At 24.9% G+C, this 20,493-nt stretch overlaps 2 protein-coding genes across 11 annotated transcripts in view; one reads left to right on the forward strand and one right to left on the reverse strand.

Annotated features, from left to right (window-relative positions):
- LOC122498043 (protein yellow-like) overlaps window positions 1-1,756 on the forward strand; it is a 29,963-nt gene extending 28,207 nt beyond the window's left edge. For all 5 annotated transcript variants that reach the window (XM_043605556.1, XM_043605560.1, XM_043605558.1 and 2 more), the window contains one exon: window positions 451-1,756. In XM_043605556.1, coding sequence (XP_043461491.1) covers window positions 451-1,027 — 577 coding nt within the window. In that variant the 3' untranslated portion in view covers window positions 1,028-1,756. The remainder of the gene's footprint in view (window positions 1-450) is intronic.
- A 2,854-nt stretch (window positions 1,757-4,610) lies between these two features.
- Window positions 4,611-20,493, reverse strand: part of LOC122497995 (M-phase inducer phosphatase) — a 236,687-nt gene continuing 220,804 nt past the window's right edge. For 4 of the 6 annotated variants that reach the window (XM_043605459.1, XM_043605460.1, XM_043605461.1 and 1 more), the window contains 2 exons: window positions 8,194-8,398; window positions 4,611-7,588 (listed from right to left, as the gene is read on the reverse strand). In XM_043605459.1, the coding sequence (XP_043461394.1) occupies window positions 6,188-7,588; window positions 8,194-8,398 (1,606 nt within the window). In that variant the 3' untranslated portion in view covers window positions 4,611-6,187. Of the gene's footprint in view, window positions 7,589-8,193; window positions 8,399-8,776; window positions 8,907-10,525; window positions 10,684-20,493 lie in introns of those variants that run through there. The other 2 variants (XM_043605462.1, XM_043605463.1) reach the window with 2 other exon arrangements.

Here is a 20,493-nt window from a genome sequence, read left to right on the forward strand (position 1 = left end):
TTTTAAAAAAATATTACTTTCTATTTGCATAATAATTTATTATTGTATGTTATTTCCTATTTTATTTTGTTTGAGAAAAATAAAAATTTTAATCTACTGCGAAAATTGCTTAAATTTCTGTTGAACTTTAAATTTTTTCTGCAAAAGTAGCAACAAATTTTATAAACTATATTCTACAATTATAAATGATTTCTCCGAAATTTTAATAACTCTAAAAAAGTAAATTTCAATATTATTCAAAATCTTTTTAATTGTATATTTCAAAAATTTAATTGGAAAGATTATTCAAAATAATAGTCGAAAAAGTCATAATATCCGAGGCCTGGAAATAATTAAAAAAAAAAAGAAAGGAAGAAAAAGAATTAAAAAAAAAATAAATGAATTTAAGAGAAAAATGTTTATTTCCGAAAATTAGTGAAAATGAAAAATAACACAAAACTCACATTTCAGATACAATCTTCATGGGATCCAATTTGAGTGGACGGACGGAATTTTCGGAATGGCATTGAGTCCACTCGATATCGACCAAGATAGGACAATATTCTTCCATCCCATGTCAAGTTTTCGGGAATTTGCAGTGTCCACTCGTGTTTTGAAGGACAAAAAAACGGCTGACGAATGTTCGGATAAATTTGTACCCGTTGGAAAGCCAAGAGCCAAGGATTATGGACAATCATCTGGTTCGGCAATCGATCGTGATGGTGTTATGTTCTTCAATATGGTCACCAGAGATTCCGTATGGTGTTGGGATACTAGAAAAGAATATATCCCCGAAAATCTCGGTGTCATTGGTACAAGTAATGTTTCACTCATATTCCCCAATGACGTGAGAACGGATCATGAAATTAATCAGAGTGTATGGATTTTGTCTGATCGATTGCCAATGTATCTTTATGGACACTTGAAAAGTGATGATGTGAATTTTAGAATTTTCCGCGCTTACGTTAAGGATGCTGTGCGAAATACTGTTTGCGATCCCAATTATGTTGTTGCCGATGCTCAAAATGAATTCGACGAAAATTGTTAATCTCACACACAGTAAAAAGTAAATCTTATTTTAAGAACGAGCTGAAATTAAACAAGTCTTAAAACTAAGACCGGTCTTAATTTAAGCAATTGACATAGGTTCAGGTTAATTTTTTACATTGTTGATAAATACTTAAATACACTACTCATGTGGTCATTTTCAGAAACGTCTAAATATTGAATTTTCTTTACCGACATAGTCAAACGCTACCGATAAATTAGTTGTTATTATTATAAATCGACTTAAATACGAAGAATACAATAAAGTAATTCGAAACTGACTACAGTAGTATAGTCCGAGCGCTGACAGTGGCTGACAATAAAAAGAACAAAATACATAACCTCAAAGTGTCAAATTTTGTTACATATGTAATAAATATTTAGAACTCTTTATGAATAATATGTTTAATGAAAAATAGTGTAAATAAATTTTGGGAAATTAGTAACTATATATATACCTAATAGCACACTCAGTGCTGATATTCAGCACGGATCTTTAAATTCAGCAAAAAATATGATTTGAAATTAAGCGAAGGCTGTTTTGAAAATGTTGCATCTTAAATTAAGGTACCTTTCATGCCTTAAAATAAGACTTTCTTCTTACTGTACTGAAACACTGGCAAAATGTTTTTTATATAATTTTTTTAGTATAAAAGAGGCAGGCCTCGGATCGACTTTAAGTTTAACGAGCAAAAAAAGTCGCTTTAGTCGATTTAAAATAGAAAAAAAAGTCGAAAAACTCGTTTATTTAATTCACTGTCATCAAAAAAATTTTATTTTTTATTTTTCTAATCTTTCACTGATTTCTAAATTTAATTATTCAACACTTGAATAATTTCGTTAAATAAATATTTAAATATTTTTTATTTATCTTTACACGGGAATAAAATTTAAAAAATTTCTATTTAAAAACCTTCTGAAAATTAATAACTTCTAAAAATTACAACTTTTTAATTCTCTCAAAATTCAATTATTTTCTACAAATTTTAATCAAATTTCTTCTCGAAATCAATTATTTTTAATAATTTTCCGAAACTTCTTAGAGAATTCAATTATTTAAAATTTTAAATACAAAAATTCAGTTTCTTATAATGATTTGTAACTGTCCATTGTTTTTTAAGTTATTAATTAATTTAATTACTTTTTCAAAAATATTTTTTAAAATAATTTATGAAAACTAATAGTTTTTCAATTATATACAATTGAAAAATCCTCAAACAATTGAAATTTGGTAAATTCTATTAAAAAAAATAATTGAATTTTTAAAGAATTTTAAACATAATTTCTTCAAAAATTGTAATAAATCTAAAAAAGGAAATTTTAAAAAATTTTAGTTTACTTTGTTTCAAATTAATTGAGTTTTAAAAAATTAAGATAAAAAATTACAAGAAAAATTTTTTTTTTAAATATTGTAATGTAATTTATCGAAAAGAATTGAATTTCTTAAAAGAATTTTTGTATAATTTAAACAAAAATCATTTTTTGAAGAATTTTGATTAGAAATTTTAATTTTTATTATCTTTCTGTATGTATTTGAATTTTTGAAAATTTGTATTTGAAAATATTGAAAAAATAATTGAATTTTAAAAAATTAGAATGCAAAAATTCTATGAATTATTTTTTTCAAAAAATATTTTAATATAATTTTTAGAAGATAATTTTCATTAATTACCATTTTTAAATTTACATTTGAAGATTTTTTATTAAAATTTTGGAGAAATCAATTATTTTCAAAATTTGCAATTAAAATTCTTCAAAAGTTAATTTTCAAAAATTTTGTTATCAATCACTTTGAAAAAAATCAATTATTTTCAATTAAATTTTACAAAATTTCAATTATTAAAACTAAAATTATTAAATTTTTTTGTAAATTTTGTAAATTTATTTAGTATTTATAAAAATAGTTGAATTGTTTCAAAGGATTTATTAAGATTTAAGAAAATAATTGAATTTATTCGAAATATATTAAATTGTTTTTAATAATTGAATTCTCCCGAGGAATTCAATTAAAATTGAATTGAATTGCAATCACTTTCAAAATTTGCAATTAAAATTCTTGAAAAGTTGATTTTCAAAATTTTTTTTATAAAACTCTTTGAAAAATGTCAATTACTTTCAATTAAATTTTTTTTAAATTTCAATTATTAAAACTCTTTTTAATAGTAAATTTCGAAAATTTAATTAGAAAAATTATTAAAAAAATAATTTTATTGCAATATTTTGGAAGAAAAGTCGAAAAAAGTCGCATTTTTTTAAAGTAGTCGAAAAAAGTCGAAAAAGTTATGATATCCGAGGCCTGAAGAGGTCTTAAAATTAATTTTACGGTTTACAATAAAATAGTAAACAAATTTTCTTAGGTCCCGAGAATCAAAAATTATTTTCAAATTCAGAAATTTCAATTTAATTTATTACATACCATATTTTTAAAATTTAATTCTTCTTCTGTAATTTAATTATGATTAACTTATTATCTAAAAATAATTATTTTATTATATTAAAAAAACAGTTTATTTTATTATTTAGTTTTCAAGAAACTGTTTATAATCTTTTAAGATTAAAGAAACGTGTGAAACATATTGCAGTTTAAAACTTTTATATATAAGAGAAAATACAATTTTTAAACATAATCAAATTATTATTAAACTTTCCAAATCTGTTATTAAAAATTAAGAATAATTTAAAAATTGTTTACAATTAACATTTATTAGACATAAAAATAGGAAAATAATCGACTAAAAATAATTGAATGTTTTACATAATATTTATTGTGTAAGTGAATATGTATTTTTAAGAAGACTCATTGAATATTTTAATTTATAGTTAATATAGAAATTATACTTTGTAAAAAATAGACAATGCCATCAATCTTTGGTCTCAAACTGAATAAACTATTTTTTTAATTATTTTTTCCTTCTTGATTCATTTTTTCATTCAAATTCATAATTAATTAGAATTAATTTAACTAACAATAATTGTCAATAAAATCAATACTAATATTGATAAACATAATAAAAATTAAATAAGACTATGAAAAAATAAGTGATAATTAATATGGTACAAATAAATATTTTTAAAATAAGAAAACTAGAACAAATTGCGAGGTTGAAAAATAGTAGACAATAATTTATATTGATATCGTATTTTTATTAATTACAAAACGACAAAATAGTAACAAATGGTTACGCATATACTAAAAGAAAATGCGTCAAATCTGACATCCTGCTTAATAATTGCATTTAGCGGCCTTTACTTTTTATTTCCGCAGTATTTTTCATTTTCAATTATTTTCTATACTTCTAAAGACTTTGGCTCATCGCCAAACGTTCATGACAAATTCAATTCGATTATTATTTTTTATCTTTTTGCAATAATTTTTTTTTTATTTTATTGTTTAATTTTTATAAATAATTTACCTTATTTTTAAATATAAATTCTTTTGTCAAATAAAATTTTTTTTTAAATCTATAATACCTTCTCCTTTTAATGAAGAAGAAAAAAAAATTGCCAAATAATTTTTTTTCGCAATGCTCAGGAAAACTGAAAATTTTCTTTTGTTAAAAAATTAATGACAAATTAATAATTAATTTTTTTTTTTATAAATATTTAATAAATATCGAACTGAATTGTACAATCGAACGTAAGGAAGTAAATACTGACTAAATCTTTCGCTATCGAAAAAAAAAAAATAATTTTGCACCGAAACCCAAACCACTCACGGCTCGCGAAGATAAAAATCCGTGAGTGGTTTTTTTTTCATATTTAGAACTGCACTAAAAATTCATGTGTCGCTTATGTACAAGTGGGATGCCCGCCCAAAATCATCAATGAAGCATTATAATATTTGCGACACATATTATTAATCCAGTCCTAAAGTCCTATTTTCTGAACCATGAAGAAAAAATCAAATAGAATGTCAAAAAAAAATGAAAAAAAGTTAGTTTTGCAATTGAATTTCCGACAGTAATGAATTTTTTTTGCATTATAATAAATTTTTTTCGTAGAGACATTATTAAATTACTGTCGGAAATTTATTTTTTAATTTTTTCATCGAAATATTTTCTCGTTTCCGAAAGAAAATAAAAAATGTTCCAACTAAAACATAATTTTTAAGTTGAAATTTGTTTTTTTTTAAATATACGCAATTTACTAACTTTTTTTCTTGACTTTCGATTCTTTCCCTAAAAAAAAAAATTGACTCAGATTTATTATTGCAATCTCATTATATTCCCCTCTTTCTTTCGTTTTTCAATTTTTCTCTAAATTTTTCAAAAACATAATACTAAATTTAAAGGCGACACCGGCAAATATCTTTCTCTAATAAGATAATAAGCGCTTTTACATTTCCTTGTAACTAGAACTTGTTTTTAAACTAATTCATAATCTGAGTCTGAGACGTACTTTTATTCCAATAATTATCAAATTAATTCATTTAACCAAAATTATTTTTATTTCGCCAAATTAGAAGCAATTTTTTTCCAATTATTTTTTTTTTTAGGCAAAATAAAAATTTAGTGACTTATTTTAGAAAATTCATTACTGTAATTGTTATAATTACAAAAAATATGTAGAATTATAAATTTGCAAGAGAGTGGGAAAAATTGTTTGGCAAATTTTAAATTTGACAAATATTCTATGAATATTTTTTTTTTGGAAAAATGAAATTAAAGAGGGAAATTTTTGGAAAATTGTACGCCTCAAGTCGGTGACTATTTACAAAAATACAATACAACGCGGAGGACTCTTCCCTTGGAGAGGAATCCAAATTAATTCTCTCACTTTTTTTTTGCACTTGAAGCTTGGAACGTTTGAACTTGGAGTAGTAATTTGTCCGCGTGGCAGTGATAATTCTTTTTTTACAAAATATAAATATATATATATTATATGCGTGAAACTCGAGACTTTAAAAACCGGGATATACTTTAAAGTGTCATGATATAAAGCTAGAAAATAGAGTAAAAAAAAAGGAAATACTTCATGATTTCTCCAGTTTCACAAAACATATTAAGAAATCGATTTACGAAAAAGAAATTTACGTAAAACGATTAATTAACGACGATAAAAATCGATTCACGAAATTTTTGATTCATCAACGATTTTTTTGAGGAAAACGTTGATGAATCAATTTAAAAAAATTTGATCATCACGAAAAAAAAAATTCTCTTCACAGACCAAGACGTTTTAAATTAGCCCTGGCGGTCGATCCATTGATTCTTGATTTTTCACCTTGCCAACTTTTGCTCTTGCTGCGAAATTGACGAAGATCGGCTTCGTGATTGGGATCTCTCATTGGACGATACCCTTGTGGGGTACAGAGATCCCTTTGTTCCCGGTAGAATTTCTCATAGCCACCATGAAGAAGATAGAGTTCTGGATAGTGTAATGCGGGATAGTGCTCCTTATTCCTTTGACGATCCAAATTCCTCAGAAAACGGGAAAGATTCGGTCCACGCTCCCATGAGAATTCACAATGAAACACAAGAATGTTCCGCTTATTCGAGTCGGGCTCAATTTCAGGTTTGTGCTTCAATGGCTCGAGGAGGAATTGCTCGATAAGTTCGCGTGTGTAGAGATTTAGTGATCCTTTAATGTGTCCGGCTTCGTATTCATAGGGGTATCGGCAGTCGACGATTTTATAATCGTTGATGCAATCCTTGAATTCGTCGTTCATGAGGTCTGTCAATGTTTGAGAGGTTATTGATTTGAGATCCTCGTGGTTGCCGGTGGCTAGGGGGAGAATGCACGTTTTGCTGAAATCGCCGGTGAGATCGGCGTCGTTGATGCTGCGATGAATTGCCGATTTTATGTGGGCCTCAGTTTCGGAGAAGCTCCTCTGCAAACATGGTTTTGGACTCGTGGTTTCGGCTAAATCTTGATAACTGGTCGATTTGCGGGAACGTTTGACTAGCACTGGACTCGTGTCCACTGGTGGTTGTGGCCTCTTGAAAGATCTTGGTCCGAGGACGTCGGGCGACTCGGGTGAGAAACATTCACGACGTGTCTCCTCGTAGGAGAGTTTCGAGGCCGAGGAACTTGCGTTCGGTGAGCGAAACAGACAGGAACGCACTTTGGAGAATGTTGGTGTTGTGTTCTTCTCCATTCTTTCGTTCTGGAAGGAGAGTGACCTTCGTAACGACTTGGAGGACTTGGTGCGGGGAAATTCGGGCGTTGTCGATTCACTTGTGTCCATGGACCTTTCGGAGACGACGATGTGGCCCGAGAGGAGATTCGAAATGTTGGTCGGCAATTGAGTGGCATCGTCGAGAGCTTCAATGTCAATGAGGTCATTGAACCCATCGTCGGTGCTCTCGTACCCAGAGGAAAGACTCCTGAAGAGCGAGGGCCTAGACACTCGTTTCCGGTTCGGCGACGAACGCAGTGGCGATTGCATTGGACTCCTGCACTCGATGGACATTCGTCGTGGTGCCACTCCCAAAGGTTCCACGAATTGGAAGCCATCGTCTGACTTCTCATCTCGTTCGGTGCATCCATATCCGCTGTCCTGGCTGTTTGGATCGCAATCCTCAAGCGGGCAACGTGATTTCGCCAGTTTACTTCCGCTAAGCTAAAATTAAACAAATTTGTTAGCTTCTACGTCTTCCTCCATTCTTCAGAAAAAAGATTCCGAAGAGAGATTTCAGAAAAAATCAAACCGGAAGTTGTTTTTTCCAAATCCAACCGTTTAAAAAGCAACTTCGATAGATAAAAACACGAGTTTACAAGCCGGAAGTCGATCAAGTCGCAAGGTGTTGTATACATTAGAAAAAAATCCGTGTAAAGTGAAATGCACATTTAATCTTCAATCAAGGAATGCAAATTATCTTTAATTGACACCTGTCGATACAAAAGCGTCGTGATTTCGAATTTCCAACCGGATAAAATAAAATAATCTTTTATTCCAAAATTTAAAAAAATTATAACCGAAAAATAATTAACACACCAAAGATTTTTAATTTTCGGAAAGAACGTAAAATTTACAAGAAAGAGAAAAATTTAAATATTAACCAGTGATATATTCTTTAAAAAAAATAAGAAACAGAAAAATTTAAATATTAACCAGTGATATATTCTTTAAAAAAAAATAAAGAGAAAAATTGAAATATTAATCAGTGATATATTATTGAAAAAAAATAAGAAAGAGAAAAATTAAAATATTGTGATCTTTCTTACCTTCTGCGGACTGGAGTTCTCATTCAAAGGACACGAGATGGCGCTTCCATTCTCCTTATCAAGTGTCGGTAACTCAGTCTCCGGACTAGTCGATAAACGACGAGGACGTGACGCCATCCCCAGAAGACGGCGAGATTTCACACTAGACTTCAGTGCATTCTCAGCAAGTGGAGAATTCTTAATTTTGAAAGCATTTTTGAATAAGCTGTAACAAAAAAGATATTTCTAATTAATAACACATTTATGCTGTATAATATAAAAAAATTTACACATCAATGTAAGAAAAAAGGCAAAAATTCAATGCAATGCACTCAAAAACAATAAACATAACCTCAAAAAATAGACCCGCCAAAACACAAGATTATTAACAATTTATCAATGAAACTCATTGTTTTTCTTCTCGAATTTATCAAAAATTTACGCACTTAATGTAAATCAACAACAATTATGATTGAATAGTATCCAATAAGTATAATTTTCGAAACACAAACACACAAAGCACTGTCAAAGTTTTTTGACAACAGATTATGATTCCGCAGAAATTGGGTCAATGTAAGAAATTTTGTTAATAATACATTAATACCTGAAACCTGAGAGTTTCTTTAATGCAAAATTATCAAGAGTTTATCAATTTTATGTCAAGAAACACAATATTCTTTATGAAAACTTGAGAGCAATCGGAGCATCAAATACTCCCCCGCCAAGAGGTGGGAATCAACTGAGAATGCGCGCGAATGAAAATAAAAAAGAGGGCACCACAGGCGCCATAAATTTCAATAATATTAACATTAATATTTCATTTTAATAATAATTAATAATTAATAATTACCGATTACGAAAAAAATGAAAATTTCACTTTAATAATAATTAATAATTACCGATTACGAAAAAAATTGAAAAACAGAATTGATCTTTAGATTTAATAAATGTTTCATAAAAAACAAGTTCAGAATATTGTTAAAAAAAATAGGGTTTAAAAACAAAAATGGAAAGTGGATAAGTATGTGAATAATAAAATTTGAAAATACAATAAATAATAATGTAATATAACAAAATATAATAATACATAAGAATAATATAATACTCTAAAGTACTATATTGAAAAAAAACTGAATATAACAAATGATATTAAATATAAATTTTTTTATATTATTTTTCAATATAAAAAAATTCTGTAAGATGAGATAAATGATTCCATATACACTGAACTGGGTTTACAATTTAAATTATACTTTTATGCACATATATATTCGTAAAGAGAAATATAAACTTTTCACTTAATTGACAATTGTTTTTTTTTGTTTTCCAAACGATATTTTTTCGTTAAGAAAAATATCGTTTGGAGAACAAAAAACAAAAACTGACTAATTTTTATTTTACAGAACAAGTTCACTATTCGGTATAGTTAGCGAAATAAAATTGGTAAATTCTTTTTTAAAAACCAAAAATAATGATGAATTACAATTTTAATTAAAATTTTAATTTAACTTCAATTTTAAATTAATTTTTATTAAATTTTTCTTTAAAACTCTTTAAATTAAAATTTTTATTTTAAATTTTGACTTTGAAATTGAATTAAAAGAATCTCGAGCGAAATGAATAGAAAATAGTTTTACTTTGTGATTTTTCAAATTAAAAAATTTAATTCTACATTTTTTGTATACACTAAATTATTCTTTTGACAAATTTTTGTAAGAAAAAATATTCGTGGTTATAATGTAAATAAAATTCTCCCTCAATTACATAGTGTAATAGAAAGAATATTTTAGTTTGTAAATCACTAAATTTAATGTAATTTTCCTAACAATAATAGTTTTTAAATTTCACTTTGAAAAATCACAAAACTTGGAAACGAAAATTTTTATTTTTCTCACGAATTTGACGAGAAAAATAAAACAAATTTTGACAATTTGCAGATTTTATCTCGCAAAAACTAAACCGAAAAAAGAACTCCAAAATTTGACTGTCAACAATTTTTCACAAAATCTTCAACAAATTTTGTTTCTACACAAAATCGAAATTTAGAATTCAAAGTAATTTTCACCAGCAAATCTCTATTTTTTCGAACTAAAATAATATTCGTTTTTTTTATATCGATAAACACTTTTGTAACACAAAAAACAATCCAAAAATTTCAGGCAGAATCACTTTATAAATTTTTTCTTAAGGGAATTTCTCCTTTAAAAAAAAACTGCACTTGTCTTATTTAAAAGACATTTTCAATTTATAACACATAATAAAAATCCCAAGAGAGAGCACGTTGCACGAATTTTTTGATTTTTTCGTCAAAAAGAAAAAGATATTTTAGAAATAATTTTGTTTTCTGTAGTACCTCGTACAATGACAAACGTCGCAGGAATCAAACATCGTAAATGACTGAACTATACAAGAAAACAGCTCCTCACGCTACGGCTTCAAAACCCGGTTTGCTGTTCTCAATGTAACGTGCAAGCTTATTTATCGACTTCGTGTGCCACGAGGAGTGGAGTAGTGGGGCAAAAGGGCCGACCAATCGTCGACAAGAGCAGGTCCCGCCTAAAAACCTTTTGCACTAGTGAATGTCAAAGGGCCCACACCACCACTGAGACTGAGGGGGGCCTACGATTTTCACAATATATTGGTGGTGGTTTGGTGGTGGGGGGGTCTGAATACACTTAAGCGCACAATCACCCTTTTGGCAAAGTCGAACACTGTTGCTATGTTGGTCCAAATGCGGCCAAATTGGACCTTAACCATTGTAAGTCAGGTCCTTGACACTCGATAATTTCTTTATTTTTTAAAGTTAACAGGAAATAATCTCTCTCAAATTTAATTAGTAAAACATGTTTGCTAATTTAAATTAGTAAATTTGCTTCAAGTCCGTAAAAGTCAATTTTTTTTAAGAAATGTCCGTAAAGTCAGTAATTTTATTGAGAAAAGATGAAAAGTTCGTAAATTCTACAACATAATTTGGAGAATTTTAGAGAAATTACAAATGATTGCAGAAATTCAATTAATTTCAAAAGTAATAAAATTCTTCGCAGGAATTCAATTATGTTCAAAAATTTAAATAAAATACTTTGCAAAATTCAATTATTTGCAGGAATTTTAATAAAATTTTTTGCGAAATTCAACTATTTTCAAAAAAAGCAAAATTCGCCACAAAAATTTAATTATTTCCAAAAGAAATAGAATTCTTCTCAGAAATTCAATTATGTTAGAATTTTTTTTAAAAATTCGTGTTAAAATTCCAATTACTTTCATAAATTTTAATAAAATTATTGGCAAAATTCAATTATGTGCAGGAATTTTAATAAATTTTTTTGCCAAATTCAATTATTTTCACAAATAATCAAAATTCGTCACAAGAATTTAATTATTTCCAAAATACAAAGAATTCTTCTAAGAAATTTAATTATTTTAAACATTTTTATAAAAATTCGTGTTAAAATTTCCATTATCTTTAGAAATAATAAAATTCTTTGGAAAATTTCAATTACTTTCAAAAATTTAAATAAAATTCTTTGCAAAATTTTAATTATTTTTAAAAATTTTAATAAAATTCTTTACAAAATTCAATTATTTTCATAAATAACCAAAATTCGTCACAAGAATTTAATTATTTTCAAAAGAAATATAATTCTTCTGAGACATTCAATTATATTAAAATTTTTTAAAAAATTTATGTTAAAATTTCAATTATTTTTCGAAAAAATTAAATTCTTCTCCGAAATGAAATTATTTTCAAAAATTTTAATAAAATTGTTGGCAAAATTTCAATTATCTTTAAAAATTTTAATAAAATTCTTTGCAAAATTCAATTATTTGCAGGAATTTTAATAAAATTTTTTGCAAAATTCAATTATTTTCATAAAGAACAAAAATTTATCACAAGAATTTATAATTATTTCCAAAAGAAATAAAATTCTTCTCAAAAATTCAATTATGTTAAAATTTTTTTAAAAATTCGCGTTAAAATTTCAATTATTTTAATAAATAATAACAATTTTCTCCGAAATTCAATTATTTTCAAAAATTTTAATTAAATTTTCGACTTAATTTAATTATTTTCATAAAATTTTAATTAAATTCTTGGCAAAATTCAATTACTTTCAGGAATTTTTATAAAATTCTTCGCAAAATTCAATTATTTTTATAAATAACTAAAATTTATCACAAGAATTCAATTATTTTCAAAAGTAATAGATTGCTTCTCAGAAATTCAAGTATTTTTAAACATCTTCTTAAAATTCTTGGCAAAATTGCAATTATTTTCAGAAATTTTCCAAAAGAATTCAATTATTAAAAAAAAAATGAATATAATTCTACGCAAACCTTTAATTATTTTCATAAAATTATTAAAATTTTACGGGAGTTAAATTTTTATAAATTTCCTCGCAATCATTCAATTATTTCCATAAATAACAAAAATTTTTACAGAGATTCAATTATTCTCGTAAATAATAAAATTCTTTTTAGGAATTTAATTATTTTCATAAATAAATAATACAAATCATTGCAGAATTGCAATTATTTTTAATTGAATTTTAATCAAATTCCTCGAAAAATGTAATTATTCTTAAAAATTTTATTAAAGTTCGTCAAAAATATTCAATTATTTAAAAATTTATTGATAAAATTCTTTATGAGAATTCAATTTTAAGAAACATTCAATTATTTATTAAATTTTTTTTATTTAAATAATTGAATTCTCGTAGATTTTTAGATAAACATTGATTTAAAAATGGATTTCAGTTAAAATTTTAGATTATAATTGAATATTAAAAGCATTAGAGCGAGAATTTTTAGAAATAATTGAATTTTGAAACGTTTCAAGTTAAAATCTTTGAAAATCTGAATTTTTCAAAATAATTGAAATTTTGTAAAATTGAATTGTAAACAAATGAATTTGAAAATATAATTCAAAGAAATGTTTGAAAGATTATTAAAAATAATGCATTTATAGAAGAATTTTAATAAAAAACACGAATAAAAATTGAATTTTGGATAAGTTACAAATTATTGCAGAAATTCAATCGAAAGAATTCAATCATAGCGTGAATTTTTAGAAATAATAAATTGAATTTTGAAATTAATTTTTTTGAAAAATTTTAATTGATTTTTTTTTAATATTATTGTCAAAGAACTTTTTCGAAAATTATGAAAAATAATCGATTTAAAGAAGAATTTTAGTTAAAAATTAGTCAAATGTGACTAATTTCCAAATTGACAGAAATTTCAGTTTTTTTAACACGCAAGTTAAAATAAATTGCTACTTAGAGGAAGGATACTAATCTTTGGCTATTTTTTTATTTAATATATACTTATAAAAATTTTTAACATTAAAGTACAATATTTATAATATGTAATTCAACATTTTTTGTCAAAATTTCTTAAATATTATCAAAAACAAACAAACATAAATATTACTCAGAATTTTTGCCACAATATATGTAGTAAAAACAAAAAAATGTTATCAAGATGAACAAAAGTAATTGAACACAGTACACTCGCAGGTCAAATTCACAGCTGGATTGAAAACTTTTGAATATTTTAAAAGTCTTTCTGCCATAGTGTCATAAATATAAAAAGGAGGAGAGACAAAGCTTCTTAACTCGATAGATATAGGCATCGCATATTATATAGACAGACCCCTTTCTAACCAGTCACAAACAATTATTATTATATAGAGAAAATAATAAAATTTCGGACACATGTAGTTTATACCACAAGATAAATAAATTCCATTATTGTTCTTAACAGTCAATATTATTCATTTAAAAATAATTTCATTAAGGATTTAAATTTATCGAATGGAAATTATTAACGTTTACGTAAACAAGAAATGTTGCAATTTTATATATAAATACAGGCAAGTTATACATTTTATAAGCTTCTTAACTTTTCCCGTTTACATCATGCTGTGAGTATTTTTCCTTTTATAAGAAAGACGAAAAATGAAGAAATCATAAAAGTTTTGCGACCACTTTAAATAGAATTTTTGCCTCGTCAAGAATATATGCCATATACCCTATTATAATTCCCATTCTGGTCACGGGAAGATGACATTTTTACTTGAAAATCATCTCCGAATGCAAAGAGATTTATTGATGTTTGTGCTAAAACTTATTTTCATTTTAAGACGTCCAATGGAAATAATGGCAAAATTTCAAAAAATAATTTCTTATTTTTATATTGAATATACCTAAATTTAGGTACATAATATTATATAAATAAAACTAAAGGTGAAAAATAATAAATTTAATCTGCAATTATTGGGTAATTATGTGTCTGTAACATAAACAAGTATTACGTAACTATTTTTGTATTTTCCTATTTTCTACATTTTTTCAAAGTTTCTAGTTTGTCCATTTCTTTACAATTTCTCTTTTTTTTCTATATTTTCTTTATTTTTCTATTTTATTTCTATTTTCTTAATTTTTTTTCTATTTTTCTTCATTTCTCTATTTTATTTCTATTTTCTTAATTTTTTTCTATTTTTCTAATTTTTTTTTATTTTATCATTTCATTTACAATTTCTTTATTTTCATGGCGTCTACTATTTTCATTCAACAAAATTCTCGGTTTTCTCCTAATTCTTCACGGCTTTTTTTTCTCATCAAAATTAAATTTATTTGATTTCAAACATAAATAAATCTACAAATGGCTTCCAAAATTTTTATTAGAGATTTTATAAATAATTAAATTCTTTTGACGAGTTTCTTTAAATTTTTTGAAAATTATGTTCTTTTAATAATTTTAATTAAAAATTTGGAAAATAATTGAATTGAACAAAGAATTTTTTCATTTTTTTAAAATAATCTTGCCTGTTTATAATTATAATTGCAAATTTGATTAATTCAATTTTATTAAAATGTATTGATACTAATTGAATTTCTGTAAAGAATTTTACTATTTATAAAAGTGATTGAATCCTTCCAAAGAATGTTATTATTTATGAAAATAATTAAATGTTTGCGTAGAATTTTATTAAAACTTTTGAAAATAATTTGAATTGTGGAGAACAATTTAATTATTTATAAAGATAATTGAAATTTTATGGAGAATTTAAAAAAAAATTTTAACCTAATTGAATCTCTGCGAAGAATTTCATTACTTTTGAAAATAATTGAATTGTTTTTTAGAATTTTATAGAAATTTATAAAAATAATTGAAATCTTGCGAAGAATTTTTTATAAAAATAAGATTGAAAAGAATTTAGTAAATCTGAAGAATTTCGCTATTTATGGAAATAATTCAATTCTTAAAAAGAATTTTTTTTTACAGTTTCCAGAAATAATTGAATTCTTTCGACGAATTTCAATAAAATTTTTGCGAAAAATTTTATTACTTTTGAAAATAATTAAATTGTTTTTTAGAATTTTATGTAAATTTATAAACATAATTGAATTCTTGTGAAGAATTTTTTTTTTAAATAATATTCAAAAGAATTTTGATATTTATGGAAATAATTGAATTCTTTCGACGAATTTTAATAAAATTTTTAAGAATAATTACAATTTTTCCAGGAATTTAATTAAAATTGTATTAAAAATTAAAAAATAATTGAAATTCTGCGATGAGTTTTATTATTTGTGAAAATAATTGAATTCCTAAGAAGAATTTTATTATTTTTAAAAACAATATTTAATTATTGCGAAAAATTTTATTATTTTTGAAAATAATTGAATTTCTGCAATAATTTGTAACTTTTCCAAAATTCAATTTTTTTTGGTGTTTTTAACTAAAATTTTTCTATAAATGCATTAATTTTAATAATTTTTCAAACAGTTCTTGGAGTATTTTCAAATTCATTTGTTTACAATTCAATTTTACAAAATTTCAATTATTCGTAAATTCTTCTATTAAATATAAATTATAAAATAAAAACTTAAATATTTTAAAAAAATTATTTCAAATAAAATTGAACTTCCCTTGATTATTTTCGAAAAATGTTAATAAAATTCTTTTAAAGAATTTCATTATCTTTAATAGAATGTAAAGAAATTTCAATTATTTGATTTTAAAAATTCAATTATCTTGAAACAACAGAATTGAAAAATTTCAAAAATTTTTTTTTTCAGAATTTTCAAAAAAACTTTGCGAAAATTCAATTTTATTAAAAAAAATTTAAGTGTGTATATCTTTTTCTAAGTTAACTAATAAAAATTTTTATTATAGTAATCTTCGCACTAAGAAACATGAATATACATTTAGAATGTGACTCTTTATAAAATTCAATTATTTATCAATTATTAAATTAAAATACTTTGAAAATTCGATTTGTTAAAAAGCTTTTAATGAAATTCTTTAACAAACTTAATTATTTTCAGTTGAATTTTACAAAATTTTTATTAATTCGATAATTTTTTGAAAATTAATTTACATACTATATTTAAATCAGTGATTGATTTTTTACTATCAAATTAATTATTTTTAAATAATTGAAATTTAGAGTATAAATATCTATAAAAATTGAAATAAAAAGCGATTTTTTAAACACAAATTTTCCCGGTCAAATTAAATTCCCGGCTATTTCCGGGATTTCCCGGTTAGTAGACACCTTGATTTTTAATAATTTTTTTTCTGTATTTTTTCCCATTTTACAAAAAAAGTAAAATTTCAGAATAAAATATAATAAATATCTAATTCAAATATATTTTCATTTTTTACACTGAAAAAAAGTTTATTTGATTCAAATAAATTACTTGTCCTATTATTTATTAAATATATAATTACTTGAATCAAATAAATTTTATTTGAGTCAATTAAATTGTCAAGTAAGTTTGATTTTAATAATTGAGGCCTTGGATCCAATAACTCGCCCGACGCTCGGAGGAACGCGCAACTACCAGTCAGTGAGCAGTGAGCGCCTCTGGGCCACTCACTGCTACCCGACTGGCATTAGCGCGAGTCTCCGAGCGTCGGGCGAGTTATTGGATCCAAGGCCTCAATTCAAGTTATTTGAATCAAGTAAATATTTGTGAAATAAATAAAATTAATTTAATCAAATAATTTTTGATAGTCATAGCCTATAAATTAAACTAATTTTAATCTGATCTCAAAGAACCTCGAAAACCTACAATTTCACACTTGTGGAAAAATTGCCTCTGTCACAATAGATCCGGATTTTTCCGTAATTATCCCAGTCTGCATTATTAAATTCCAAAAAAAAAAAATCGGAGAGGAAATTCCATAAAATTGGAAAATTGTAAAATTCCCAAGTATTTCCTCTGCGAACTACATATGAAGAATGAAGACGTCAAGAAATATTTATTTACAAAAAAAAATGAAAGACAACATATAAATGGAAACTCAGCTGGAAAATCGATTAACATTCGAGATATACAAATTTCTCGTTTGTAAATCGTATATATACACAGATATATATCCAAAAGAAATTAGTAAAAGTCAAGAAGAATAAAGGGCAAAGAAGGATCGATGGTCAAAAATGACAATGTTATATAGTACATAATAAAAAGGCGGGAAATTTAGCGCGAATATGGGGTGCAAGTTTTCGGGGGCTCCCTCCTGGTCCGGTTTCCGTCTCAGCCTATACACGTCTTTCTTAAGAAGATTGTCGTCAATAATAGTGCCTATATATGTATATATGTGTGTATACGGGGGATAACACATAAGCGAACCCCCGAGAAGGATGTGGCAGGTACGACTTGGGTTCGTTTTTTTTCTCTTTCTCTTCATTCTCGCCACTACAATACTTCACCTGATCGTCGGAGGCCACCCTCGCATTCTTTAAGATTTTCACACGGCAGGTACACAACTCAAGTCCTTCACGAATGAGAGAGACTTATAATCTGTCATTCATATATTGTAATGTGCGAAAACGAAGGCATTTTCGCAATGGATGGTTCCAATTTTCCTTTTTTTTTTCTTTTTTCTCTTTTTTCTTTCTTTTTATCCACTGATCTATACACAAAAGGCACTTGAGTTCTGGGCTTTTCTTTGGCAACCAAAAACATTCAATTTTGACACCGCAACAGAGACGGATGAAAACATTCATTAGAAAGTCTCTTTAAAATCATTTCACAGGAAAATGTCAAGTAAAGCGAGGAAAATAGTAAAATACTCAATAGAATCAATTGTATCTTCCAAAAAGTCGGTCATTAGCGAAATAAATTTTTACTATTTTAATTTAGTAAAACAATATTCCCACGTTGAAAAATTTCATGGAAGTATACCCATACTGGTACTTCCTTTAAAATTCCTATTCCCTACTTCCTATTCCTTTAAAATTCTGCAAGTTTTTTTATCTTAATAATATTTTTACTTTTTAACATTTCTACAGGCATCACAGTTTTCTCCTTTGTCCCCTTATTTCAATTTTATCACCTTCTTCACCTTTTTTGACGATTTGTCACGATTTTCCCCTTTTTTGCTGATTTGGCCCCTTTTTCACCTTTTTCTAATCAAAAATAAAGTTTTTCTTTTTTTGAAATCTTTTTCAAAGTGTAATCACAAAATTTAGATTCAATGTTATAGAATTCAGTGCGTTTTATTTCTGATTTAGATTATTAACACCACAACATAATATAAATATGTTTTTTTTTTATGTCAATGATTTAAATAATATAGAAATCGTAAAGAATTTTATAAATTATAAGGTGGTTCATTCAACAGAATGCAGACCTCGAGGAAAATAATTAATTAACATTCAAATAATTAAAATATTATTATTGGTTTTTCTAAAGAAGCCTCAAAAATTTTAATACAAATAAACCTTCAATTTTTTCCATCTCTGACAATAATTTCTTTAACTTAATTCTTGAAGAACTATCATAAAATTCTAACCTTGGAATTATTTAATGAATATAATAAATGAGATTTTATTTATACATTTCAAAATTAAATAAATTTTTAAAATAGTTGCGATCACAATTTTTATAAATAGATAAACTTTAACATATATTTTAATTTCAAATTTTATAAAATTTCAATTTTGAATGAATTTCATTAGAAATTCTAAAGAATTAAAATTATTGCTAAAATGAAAAAATGTTGCATATAACTAAAAAAAATTTAATAACATTTTTTATATATTTTTATTTTTCTCATGAATCCCGATTATTGCATTTTAAAACTTCTTTATAAACTACTTCTTAAAAAGGGGAAAAGATAATTCTATTAAAAATATTAACACCACCGTGCTTTTTTTAAAAAAAAAGAGTAATTTTTGAAGAAAAGTTATATACATCCTATTTCTATTTAAAAAACTACTAAAATTTTTGTAACTAATTAAGAAAACTAATCTCGTAAATTTTCTAATTAGGATAAAATTTTAGAGCAATTACAAATGATTGCAGAAATTCAATTATTTTCAAAAGCAATAAAATTCTTCGCTAGAATTCAATTATGTTCAAAATTTTTTAAAAATTTCTCCAAAAAATTTCAATTATCTTTAGAAATAATTAAATTCATCTCCAAAATTCAATTATTTTAAAAAATTTTAATAAAATTCTTGGCAAAATTTCAATTATTTTCAAAAATTTTCATAAAATTCTTTGCAAAATTTAATTATTAGCAGGAATTTTAATAAAATTCTTTACAAAATTCAATTATTTTCATAAATAACCAAAATTCGTCACAAGAATTTAATTATTTCCAAAAGAAATAGAATTGTTCTGAGAAATTCAATTATGTTAAAATTTGTTTAAAATTACGTGTTAAAATTTCAATTATCTTTAGAAATAATTAAATTTTTCTCCGAAATTTAATTATTTTCAAAGATTTTAATAAAATTCTTGGCAAAATTCAATTTTTTTTATAAATAACCAAAATTTATCACAGGAATTCAATTATTTTCAAAAGTAATAGATTGCTTCTCAGAAATTTAAATATTTTCAAACATCTTTTTAAAATTCTTGGCAAAATTTCAATAATTTTCAAAAATTTTCCTAAATTCAATGATATACATTTTTAACAGTGCAATTTTCATAAATAATAAAATAATTTCACAGGAATTCTATTATTTACAAATTTTTTTTATAAATTTCTTCGCAACAATTCCATTATTTTCATAAATAATAATCAAACTCATCGCAGAATTTCAATTATTTTTAGTACAATTTTAATCGAATATCTCGAAAAATATTATTTTAAAAATTTTTATTTAAATTTGTCGAAAGAATTTAATTATTTAAAAATTTCGTAAAATTTAATTATAAACAAATACATTTTGTTAAATTTTGTTAAATATTATGTTTTGTCAAATTGAAATTATTTTTGTTCTTTACTTCTAAGCAAAAATAGAAAATTGTTCAACAATTGTGATTAAGAAATATGAAAATTTATTTATTTTGCATT

This window comes from Leptopilina heterotoma, unplaced genomic scaffold, assembly GCF_015476425.1.
Source record: "Leptopilina heterotoma isolate Lh14 unplaced genomic scaffold, ASM1547642v1 Lhet_14, whole genome shotgun sequence".
Lineage (NCBI taxonomy): Eukaryota > Metazoa > Arthropoda > Insecta > Hymenoptera > Figitidae > Leptopilina > Leptopilina heterotoma.